The sequence below is a fragment of the Littorina saxatilis genome, linkage group LG11 (genome assembly GCF_037325665.1).
Source record: "Littorina saxatilis isolate snail1 linkage group LG11, US_GU_Lsax_2.0, whole genome shotgun sequence".
Taxonomy (NCBI): Eukaryota; Metazoa; Mollusca; class Gastropoda; order Littorinimorpha; family Littorinidae; genus Littorina; species Littorina saxatilis.
In genome coordinates, this window is record NC_090255.1 from 16,861,472 (window position 1) to 16,874,114 (window position 12,643).

General features: G+C 45.6%; 1 protein-coding gene across 1 annotated transcript in view; it reads left to right on the plus strand.

The window, feature by feature from the left end:
- Positions 1 to 12,643, plus strand: part of LOC138979882 (uncharacterized) — a gene marked incomplete at its 5' end in the record, with an annotated part of 43,210 nt that overhangs the window by 21,424 nt on the left and 9,143 nt on the right. The window contains 3 exon segments of the mRNA XM_070352640.1: positions 507 to 662; positions 1,853 to 1,949; positions 2,786 to 2,907. Coding sequence (XP_070208741.1) covers positions 507 to 662; positions 1,853 to 1,949; positions 2,786 to 2,907 — 375 coding nt within the window.

Genomic DNA, 12,643 nt, shown 5'->3' on the forward strand with positions numbered 1-12,643 from the left:
AGGGATTTTAAAAAAAAAAAAATTTTATGCAATTTATATCGCGCACATATTCAAGGCGCAGGGATTTATTTATGCCGTGTGAGATGGAATTTTTTTACACAATACATCACGCATTCACATCGGCCAGCAGATCGCAGCCATTTCGGCGCATATCGGCTACTTTTCACAGCCTATTATTCCAAGTTACAGGGTATTTTGGTGGACATTTTTATCTATGCCTATACAATTTTGCCAGGAAAGACCCTTTTGTCAATCGTGGGATCTTTAACGTGCACACCCCAATGTAGTGTACACGAAGGGACCTCGGTTTTTCGTCTCATCCGAAAGACTAGCACTTGAACCCACCACCTAGGTTAGGAAAGGGGGGAGAAAATTGCTAACGCCCTGACCTAGGGTCGAACTTGCAACCTCTCGCTTCCTAGCGGCGCAAGTGCGTTACCACTCGGCCACCCAGTCCTTATGGTATTCGTGTGTTCTCCTTCAAGCTTGTATTGATTTATGTTCAGGGTTTTCTCTACAGCCGCGCATCCTGGGCCAGATCTGTGAAGGCGGGCAGACGACCTTTGAGAGTCCCAAGCAGACCCTCTTTCTCACCTTCCGGTCACGTGTCCCGCACGCGGGCAGGTCACGTGGTTTCCGGTTGAGGGTTCGGACTGAGCCAAGTAAGGTTTAAGAGAGCGGCTGTTTTGTGAAAATGATAGAGAGAGAGAGAGAGAGAGAGAGAGAGAGACAGACAGACAGACAGACAGACAGACAGACAGACAGCCTGACACAGACAGACACAGACAGACAGACAGCCTGACACAGACAGACACAGACAGACAGACAGACAGACAGAGAGGAAATCTAGACGAGGGTGGTGGCGCATGTGTCATGTGTGTGAGTGTGAAGAGCGATTGCCGAAAAACGACTGGACAGATCCCCATGAAACTTTACATACAAATTCTTCCAGATTGTAACCCTAGACTAGTTTTAAATATTTTTGATAAATGCCTTTAATGACGTCATATCCGGATTTTTACAAAAGTTAAGGCAGCACTGCCACAACGTGATTTTTCAATCAAATGTAAATGTATGTCGGTCAATCATTCGGCACGGTTTTGACAAAGACTGAACTATGGATTGCATTTCAGGTCGGAAGATTAATAATTTATAAATTAGTAAGCTCATTAAAGTTATCATTACAATAGAATTTGTGCTTGCCGATTAAAAAAAAGATTGCATTGTATTCCTTATCTTCTTCTTCTTTTCGTTCATGGGCTGAAACTCCCACGGCTTTTACGTGTATGACCGTTTTTGCCCCGCCATTTAGGCAGCCATACGCCGCTTTCGGAGGAAGCATGCTGGGTATTTTCGTGTTTCTATAACCCACCAAACTCTGACATGGGTTACAGGATCTTTTTCGTGCGCACTTGGTCTTGTGCTGGCGTGTACACACGGGGGTGTTCAGACACCGAGGAGAGTCTGCACACAAAGTTGACTCTGAGAAATAAATCTCTCGCCGAACGTGGGGACGAACTCACGCTGACAGCGGCCAACTGGATACAAATACAGCGCGCTACCGACTGAGTTACATCCCCCCCGTATTCCTTATCATCTCCTGAATCCAAAAATATATATAGTGTTGTGTTTGGATTGAAAAAAAGCTTTTTAAAAAAAATCCAGAAAATCCGTTTTGTGCAAATTAGGTCAATTCAATTGGCTTATGTTACCCTAGACAATATATGTCAGCGCAGCCTCTGTAGCAGGTTTCGACCAGCCTAAGGTTACATGTCTTCAGTTTCATTTTATAACAGATTGACGAGACTAAATGTATTGATTTCGCTTTGCACAACTTGTTTCTTATCTTCAGAATATTGTCACTGCTACACCGAGCGGACAGCTGTGCTGCATGCGACTTCTACCCCGGCACGTCTGACGTCACCCTTCTACCCCTATGGGACTGAACCGTAAGTAGCAATTAAGTAATAAAATAGGCGAATTTTGGCAATAACTATGTCGGGTTTTTCATGAGCTGTAAAGAGTAGTCTTCCTTGAAAATAAGGAAAATGAAAATGAGTGGGAATCGCCAGCGGTGTCACGCTGTTGACGCCAGAGTCATTTCGAATCGCTGAGAGAAAAAAAATATGGTACTTTTTAGTAATTGTATACAAAACAAATCATTCACAAGTACATCGACCTAATGATCTGTAGTGGACGGACATACTGAACAATGATAACCAGACAATAGTAAAGACCAAGAACTTAACTTACCGTACATCGCCACTTCTTAATGTCAATATGGTGCAAGTCGAGGATCTTGCTTAAGGAACGTCGGGCGCGTGGCCTAGTGGTTAGGACGTCGGCCTTCAGAGCGGAAGGTTCGGGGTTCCAATCCCAGCTCCGCCTAGTGTGTTGAGGGTGGATATTTTCCCCGATCTCTGAGGTCATCTCAGGTTAGTTTATATTCGAGTCAGACCTGCTAGTGCTCATCTCCCTTTGTGTCAACAAGACCTGGTACGGACGGAAAAGATCATGTAATCCATGTCAGAGTTGGGAGGTTTTATAGAAATCAGATAACACCTAGCATACATCCCCTGGGATCAAAGTATGACAGTGAAAAACGGCCATAAACATAAAGGCTTCTGCCTACGAATGTACATGGGGGTTGCAGCCTACGAACGCAGAAGAAGAAGAAGAAGGATCGGGTTTTTTTTTAAATCTCTTTGCGGATGCGTAGTCCAGAAGTAGCTGCACAGTATAGGAACAGAATTACCAACTGACTTTGTTATTGTCTTTGCAACAGGAATGTCAACTGTCACTGGCTGCTGAAGGCGTCGCAGGGCGGTCGCGTCAACGCCACCATCATCCACGCCGATATGAAAGGGGCAAGTAACTGCCACAACTTTGGCCTCTACATCTATGACGGTAGGTGTATACACGGGTATAGGCCTTTAACTAGGGAAAGGGCCCCGAGTGCAATGCATTGGTTACATCTCTTACACCCCCATTCCCACACAACCGTTCTAGGTTCCGTTCCCGTACCGACCAAGGACGGCTGTCACAACAATGGAACGCTGCACAAACGACCGTTGTGTGGAATGTGGGTTTGACAACTCAGTGTGTGAGAGCGCTACCGTTGCGTTACCGTTGTTTTAAGTTCCTTTAACGATCCAAGCGTTCCGTTACCAATGGGTTAAGGTTCCATTACCGTTCATTTTGATCGGGAGGGAAACGGCTAAAATTTTGAATATGCAGCCCAAAATCAACCGTCCCTACAGACCCTACCGTTCAAAGCAGTTCCGTTAACGATCATTTACGTTCCGTTACAGATTCCGTGTTTCTGGCCGTATTCAGTCCGATTTTCATCACCGCCGGACGGTGCTTTCTGTGCAGTCCGCGCCGGGGCTATAAGTATAGGCCGGACACCGGCATAAGCATGCATTCGCTCCTAGCAGCTGAACACGACACTACACTTGCTTTGCTGTCTACGGGTTTCGCCTTCGGCCTCTACGTTTCCTTGCATTGTTTTCTTGAATAAAAAGTTGAAACAAGACGCTTGGACTCAGTTGGGCTTCGTGTCTACTACTACCCTTCCACTCCTCCACTACATTTGGCGCTGCGAGCAGGGTACAGAAGCATCAACTGAAAGAAGACAGTACAGGCAAACATGGCGGACGAGGCAAACACCCCCAACCTGCGGCTCTGCAAGCTGAGGCGTTTCACCGGCGAGGGCGACTGCGCCGAGACTTTCATCCAGGAGGCCAAGCTGATCCTGCAGCTACAGACGGTCCCTGCACTTGCTGCAGCGGCATGGATCCTTGGAGCGCTGGACGGAAGGGCTCGACAGGAGGTCATCAGGCGACCAGCAGCGGAGGTCAACACGCCAGCCAAAATTTACTCCATCTTGGAGCAGACGTGGGGCGACCAGCGAGATAGTGTCGCGCTGGCTGCCGCCTTCCACAGACGACAACAGGGTCTCGGCGAGTCCGTTAGCGAGTACGCCAGCCACCTACGCGCTGTGTGGGCCAAGACCAATGCTGCCGAGGCCAACACACTGAACGACAATACGCTGCTCAAGACCTTCGCCACAGGACTCCACCCACAATCCCTGAAGCGTGACATGTGCCGCTTCCTGCGAGAAAAGCCGGCCGCCACCTTCAGCGAAGTGTTATTTTGCGGTTGTGTGACCTTGATGGAACTGTGTGGTGCCCATTTGGTGAGTGTGACTATAGCCCTTATTCAACGGACTGTGTATGACGGTGTAGAGAGCCTACAGGACTCAGCCAGTGTATATACTGTACTCGAGTGGCTGTAGCGCGTGCAATCCCATTCTTAGCTAGTGTGACACGTCATATCGGACTTGACGGATACAGACTTGGGCTGGTGACGTTAGCCATGTGGTCAGTATTACATAAGACTTTCCTCGGTGTTCGCGGCAGTGAAGTGACGCAAGTGTTGCGTCCACGAAGAGACTCGCAGGTGTGTTTACTGCCGGGTGTTTTGTTGCCGTTTAATTTGTTGATGTTTGATAATGTTCATTTTCATGTATGCTATGCCATGTTTCTTGCATTGGTATGATTGATATTGATTGTTGCGATTATTTGTCATGATGCTTTGAGTGGAATGTGTTGGCGGATGTTTGCGCTTATTGAAAGATTTTTTTTTGGCACAAGCAGATACTACAAATCTGATGGTAATTGCCACCTAGGGTTGAAAGTAATTTAGTGAATACTTGCTGACCTTCAAATAAGGCCCTGTATCATCACTTTCTTAATTGCTCTCTTAAGCGTAAACTAAGTTATGATTTACCTTGTTACCTTTAAATAGGCTTGGTACAGATCATTTGTAATGTTGGATGTCATTGCATTGTGTCAGGTGTATTGTACATGATGTATCATTTTAACAGTGTCAGGTAACTACGTCATTCATTAGTGAATCTGTCCATTTTGTAACTGTTACGTTTTTCACCTAAAATACGTCTTAAACACAGCCTTTACTGTAAAGCCGTGAGCGAGAGTTTTTGTGAGTGTTGAGCTTGTGCATACAAGAGCGCACATTGAAAGAGAAACCCTTTTTTATCAACTAAACGGGTTGGTGGGGATGAAGGTTGCATTTTTGTATGGTAGTGTTGACATTGTGTTACTTTTTCTCAGTGGAGAAAATTTGATAATTGTAGCAATGTTTTCCCATGAAATTCCTGATTGTTTGCACTTTTATGTTTTTGACGCAGTACTTTGATCATATGTGAGACACTTTGTAAAATGCAGGCCTCACTTTTGATTTAGCAAAGCTGGTACTGATCACGAGAACATGTTTTTGTAACTGTCGATTTTTTCAGTGACATAATATGTGAAAGTCATAGGCAAAGTTGTCGCAATTTTTCTCTTTTTGGATAATCTAAGATGGTTTGATAAATTCAGCCCTTAGGCTTTCCTGTTTTTCTTAAAATCAGCGCGGCCGCTGATATGTAAAAGAGTTGGGGGGGATGTAGCCAAGTGCACTTCGCTACCCTAAACACTCTAATCATCGCATAGCGAAACAGCCTTGTGTACAGTACAAACGGGATACCCACCCCATAGCAGACGATACGATGCTGCGCGCGCACCATTGCCGGCGCAAATTCTAATAAAATACCTTTCTTTATATATCTACCTAACTTCTATCTTTCAAAGTCCCTTTTATCTTTGATACGGTCCTAATTATATTTAGGTTTGCATAGAAGTCACTGATTAGGCTGGATGGCTGCATATTATTGTGTTATTTACGATAATGCTTCGAACTGACCAAAGCGTCACTCTGACCTTGACCGGTTTTCATGTATCGTCGAGAGAAATTGATTCTCACAAACTCATCTTTGTCTTTTCAATCATTGTTTTGTCATTTTTGTATCACTATTACATATCCCGTACCTATGTTGCATATGATTTTAGTTTGTTTATAAGGATTTGGTTGTAATGAGTGATGCTTGGTTCCTCTGCAAAGATTGCTAATTTATGCAGACAGGTACTCGCGCAGGAATTTAGCCGATTCCATTTACTTTCGGACTTTACCGCTTCGTACTAAGTCAATGTATAATTTTCCCCCAAGTAACGCATATCATGATGTTTGTCTAGGGTTCTTCTTTTTATCTGTATGATTTATGAGTTTGTCCATTATTCCAGTTTAGAGAGTTTTGTAATTTTCCGCACTGAAGTTGGTTCAGTGCCTTCACTAGGACCATTGTTTTTGCATCCTACTAAATAAATATAAATTTTTACGAAATGTTATCTATTGCAATGGAAAGCTAAAGGTCGTAGCTTTAATTTGATGTATTGTTTGTTAGGATTGGTTATGTATTTGTTTAAATAACGTAGGGTAAAGCAAGTGTAAGAAACACAGATTCCGTGTTTCTGGCCGTATTCAGTCCGATTTTCATCACCGCCGGACGGTGCTTTCTGTGCAGTCCGCGCCGGGGCTATAAGTATAGGCCGGACACCGGCATAAGCATGCCCAGGCACACATCGTAGAGCTTCGGCTCTGATATCTTTGACCCAAATTGCTTTAAGCAGAGAGGTCGTTAAACTGTATTTTCGTTCGCATAAGCATGCATTCGCTCCTAGCAGCTGAACACGACACTACACTTGCTTTGCTGTCTACGGGTTTCGCCTTCGGCCTCTACGTTTCCTTGCATTGTTTTCTTGAATAAAAAGTTGAAACAAGACGCTTGGACTTGGGCTTCGTGTCTACTACTACCCTTCCACTCCTCCACTACATTTGGCGCTGCGAGCAGGGTACAGAAGCATCAACTGAAAGAAGACAGTACAGGCAAACATGGCGGACGAGGCAAACACCCCCAACCTGCGGCTCTGCAAGCTGAGGCGTTTCACCGGCGAGGGCGACTGCGCCGAGACTTTCATCCAGGAGGCCAAGCTGATCCTGCAGCTACAGACGGTCCCTGCACTTGCTGCAGCGGCATGGATCCTTGGAGCGCTGGACGGAAGGGCTCGACAGGAGGTCATCAGGCGACCAGCAGCGGAGGTCAACACGCCAGCCAAAATTTACTCCATCTTGGAGCAGACGTGGGGCGACCAGCGAGATAGTGTCGCGCTGGCTGCCGCCTTCCACAGACGACAACAGGGTCTCGGCGAGTCCGTTAGCGAGTACGCCAGCCACCTACGCGCTGTGTGGGCCAAGACCAATGCTGCTGAGGCCAACACACTGAACGACAATACGCTGCTCAAGACCTTTGCCACAGGACTCCACCCACAATCCCTGAAGCGTGACATGTGCCGCTTCCTGCGAGAAAAGCCGGCCGCCACCTTCAGCGAAGTGTTATTTTGCGGTTGTGTGACCTTGATGGAACTGTGTGGTGCCCATTTGGTGAGTGTGACTATAGCCCTTATTCAACGGACTGTGTATGACGGTGTAGAGAGCCTACAGGACTCAGCCAGTGTATATACTGTACTCGAGTGGCTGTAGCGCGTGCAATCCCATTCTTAGCTAGTGTGACACGTCATATCGGACTTGACGGATACAGACTTGGGCTGGTGACGTTAGCCATGTGGTCAGTATTACATAAGACTTTCCTCGGTGTTCGCGGCAGTGAAGTGACGCAAGTGTTGCGTCCACGAAGAGACTCGCAGGTGTGTTTACTGCCGGGTGTTTTGTTGCCGTTTAATTTGTTGATGTTTGATAATGTTCATTTTCATGTATGCTATGCCATGTTTCTTGCATTGGTATGATTGATATTGATTGTTGCGATTATTTGTCATGATGCTTTGAGTGGAATGTGTTGGCGGATGTTTGCGCTTATTGAAAGATTTTTTTTTGGCACAAGCAGATACTACAAATCTGATGGTAATTGCCACCTAGGGTTGAAAGTAATTTAGTGAATACTTGCTGACCTTCAAATAAGGCCCTGTATCATCACTTTCTTAATTGCTCTCTTAAGCGTAAACTACTAAGTTATGATTTACCTTGTTACCTTTAAATAGGCTTGGTACAGATCATTTGTAATGTTGGATGTCATTGCATTGTGTCAGGTGTATTGTACATGATGTATCATTTTAACAGTGTCAGGTAACTACGTCATTCATTAGTGAATCTGTCCATTTTGTAACTGTTACGTTTTTCACCTAAAATACGTCTTAAACACAGCCTTTACTGTAAAGCCGTGAGCGAGAGTTTTTGTGAGTGTTGAGCTTGTGCATACAAGAGCGCACATTGAAAGAGAAACCCTTTTTTTTATCAACTAAACGGGTTGGTGGGGATGAAGGTTGCATTTTTGTATGGTTTTGTGTTACTTTTTCTCAGTGGAGAAAATTTGATAAATGTAGCAATGGTTTCCCATAAAATTCCTGATTGTTTGCACCTTTATGTTTTTGATGCAGTACTTTGATCATATGTGAGACACTTTGTAAAATGCAGGCCTCACTTTTGTTTTAGCAAAGCTGGTACTGATCACGAGAACATGTTTTTGTAACTGTCGATTTTCTCAGTAACATATGTGAAAGTCATAGGCAAAGTTTTCGCAATTTTTCTCTTTTTTGGATAATCTAAGATGGTTTGATAAATTCAGCCCTTGGGCTTTCCTGTTTTTCTTCAAATCAGCGCGGCCGCTGATATGTAAAAGAGTTGGGGGGGATGTAGCCAAGTGCACTTCGCTACCCTAAACACTCTAATCATCGCATAGCGAAACAGCCTTGTGTACAGTACAAACGGGATACCCACCCCATAGCAGACGATACGATGCTGCGCGCGCACCATTGCCGGCGCAAATTCTAATAAAATACCTTTCTTTATATATCTACCTAACTTCTATCTTTCAAAGTCCCTTTTATCTTTGATACGGTCCTAATTATATTTAGGTTTGCATAGAAGTCACTGATTAGGCTGGATGGCTGCATATTATTGTGTTATTTACGATAATGCTTCGAACTGACCAAAGCGTCACTCTGACCTTGACCGGTTTTCATGTATCGTCGAGAGAAATTGATTCTCACAAACTCATCTTTGTCTTTTCAATCATTGTTTTGTCATTTTTGTATCACTATTACATATCCCGTACCTATGTTGCATATGATTTTAGTTTGTTTATAAGGATTTGGTTGTAATGAGTGATGCTTGGTTCCTCTGCAAAGATTGCTAATTTATGCAGACAGGTACTCGCGCAGGAATTTAGCCGATTCCATTTACTTTCGGACTTTACCGCTTCGTACTAAGTCAATGTATAATTTTCCCCCAAGTAACGCATATCATGATGTTTGTCTAGGGTTCTTCTTTTTATCTGTATGATTTATGAGTTTGTCCATTATTCCAGTTTAGAGAGTTTTGTAATTTTCCGCACTGAAGTTGGTTCAGTGCCTTCACTAGGACCATTGTTTTTGCATCCTACTAAATAAATATAAATTTTTACGAAATGTTATCTATTGCAATGGAAAGCTAAAGGTCGTAGCTTTAATTTGATGTATTGTTTGTTAGGATTGGTTATGTATTTGTTTAAATAACGTAGGGTAAAGCAAGTGTAAGAAACACAGATTCCGTGTTTCTGGCCGTATTCAGTCCGATTTTCATCACCGCCGGACGGTGCTTTCTGTGCAGTCCGCGCCGGAGCTATAAGTATAGGCCGGACACCGGCATAAGCATCAGAACGTCATCATCATCATACGACACTTGACCACCGGTCAAGTAACTTCTTTTTGTCTCCTGAGCATAACCCAAATGAAAACACTACTGAAGGTTTGGAGGAGGAACGACTGTTGAGAGGGCGTGACGCTGCACGTGACGCCTACCACACTGTCAAGCCTACTTCCACTGACCCACTTCGCCAACGATGAACACAGCTCAGCAATAGCGACAGCGGCCTAACAGCCTACCACAGTTTTAAAGCCCAGGCGGTGAGGCGACTGACTCCGACAGTGGAGGACCATTCTTCAGGCCTTTTCAAACCTGCCTTAGAAGGCAGAAGGTAGGGGCGGTTTTTGCCTGGTGCGTCCATTTCGAACTCGACTAGACTAGGACCTTCAGATTCTTTCAAGGGCCCTCTGCCTATTAAACTTGATTTTTTCCAAATTTTCCCTCAAAAACTCTAGCACCCGACCCCCATTTTGTTTTTTCCAAGCTAGCATAGACATAGGTTTATCAGTGATCCCTATCCCAGAGTTATCTTTCATCTTCATCGCTGACATTGTCCTTTCTCATCACCGCCACGATACCGCTCAGCTCATATCTGGTCATCGTCATTTGACAGTCTCATTTATTTGTTGCTTTAAGTGTTGTACGCACGGTCTTGACTCGCTTTAGTCTTGTTATATCTGTGCCACAGTGTCCCGCTCGTTTGTTCTGTATGTTTGTTTTGTCGTGAGCATGATTGAGTGTTAGATGAACGATACTGTACCTGGCTTCTTTTTTAACCACAGCTTCCTTGCGGAGCTCCCCCTAGATAGCACAAAACTAAACGAACAGATTTGGAGCTATTCCAATATGTCGGACGTCTCCGTGACGGGCAGCGAGTCTGAGCTCCTTGAGGGCTCGGAGTCAGCTGCTCGCAGACTGAAAAACGATATAACCCAAAGCAAACTTGAGAAAAGTATGATCTCGAGGTCGGCGAGCTTCTCAGTGGCGGCGTCCCCCTTAAAGAGACCTCGCTCACGCTCACACTCGACCGACCCGGGTGAAGAGACCACCCAAACAGACACCCAGGAAAATATGGATGATGGAAGGGAAGAGGTGTTCGTCCCTGTCAAAACACGTAAAAAAACCAAGAAAAGAAGAACCATCATCCCCCAAACCCAAACCGGAATGGCCGAGACACAAGCACCTGTCCCAGAAGCCCTACAAAAAGAAAACCAAATTCCAAATGATAACCCCCCCAACCCCCCAAAACAACCCCAAAAAACAAACTCAAGAAACTCGACGAACGCCAGGAAAACATTATTCCCCGAAACACCAACCCCCCCACCAGTGTTTCTAGAATACCCCGTCATCTGCGAAGACCTGAAAAAAGGCCCAGCCACTTTACATGGCCTGGGTCTACACAGACTTAAAACTTTCACGCTGGCAGTGGGAACCATCCTGTCAGTGCGCAAACTCCCCGGAGGAAGCGTGCTGGTGGGATGTGTCTCACTGACACAACAACAAAAACTCCTGTCCCGCACAGAAATAGGAAACATCCAAATTAAAACCTTCATCCCAGAAGTGTCCACCGAAGGGGTCATAAAGCGGGTCCCCCTGTTCCACACAGACGAAGACCTAAACAACATGTCTATCTCGGTTCGGATTCGGACGGAGGGGGGAGTCCCCGCGGAAAAGGGCGCGTCCGCCGTCCGCCAGATCCGAAGACTTAAAACAAAAGAAGGTAAGGCCTCAGAGGCCGTAAGGATCACTTTCAGTCCTGCCGGAGAGTGTAGTGTTGGAGGGGGAGGTCTACGGCGTGGAAGCCTTCGCCTGTCCCGTACGGCGCTGCACTCTCTGCCAGAGACTCGGCCACCTGAAGGCCCACTGCAGGGCCAAAAATCCTACGTGTGGCAGATGCGGCACCTACGGCCACGACGGCAACGGCTGCGAAAAAGAGAGGCAATGTGTAAACTGTAAAGAGGGTCACTCCTCATCCTACCAGGGGTGTAGGGAGATAAAACTCCGTATGCGCGCCAACAAGATTCGGTTTGCAACATACATCCCCTATTCAGAGGCAATGCATAGAGCACGTAACGAAGCAAAAGAAGAAAAAGAAAACAAACTAAAGATAACAACAGAGACAGGCCCAGCCGAACAGCGCGACAATTTCTGGCGCACTCGGCTGGAAAGGCTAACATCCACTCCGCAGCCTGGCTACGCCAGAGCGGCCGCGCGAGGCAAAGAAGTGGCTCGCGAAGCAGCGCCCATCCCCCCCTCCTCCCCCATAAAGAAACAGCCCATCCCTGCCGCCCGCAAAAATGGGACGGGAAAACTAAAAGAAAAAGATAACCCTCTCCCTGACCAAAACAAATCAAAATCAGAGGATATGATTAATGAGATTTTCACAAAAGTAATGACCAAAGTTCAGGAAGGTATCATAAAATCAACAAAAGCAGCCCAAACGGAAGCAGAAAGAGAGCTAGCGGAAATAGTTCTAAATAAAGTTCAGAACAAAAAAGATAACCCCACCACCAAGTTGACACCGCCACTGGACTTTGTAGAGCACGCTCTAATTGGCATGGTCGAGGCCAAACAGAAACAAAGTCCAGGGGCCCTCATAGACTCACTTGTGGGCATGTTTGATACAATCACTGGCACCAGCCTCGGGCCCAGTATACCCAGCGATATAATGCTGGCCCTGGGATCTCTGGCAGGATCAAAAGAACTAACTGCAAAAGAAATACACCAACTGAAACTAGCCCTGTAATGGAGGGAAGGGGAACGAAAACACCCCCCTGTCTACTTTTCCTTTTCCTCTCCTCTTTTGCAATGGCGTCAAATAACATAACCCCAGCCCACGCCGGCAATAACAATAAATTAAACATATTACAATGGAACTTTAGATCAATTAACACCAACAAAGCACTACTGCTAAACTTCATAAAAGAACAAAATAGTGGCATCCTGCTCCTACAATCACTCCATGTTCCTCTCTCTAAACTGCCGGAGATCCCAGGGTTCTATTTCCCTCCACGGTTGATCTGGCCGACAGGGATAGTGTTCAGGT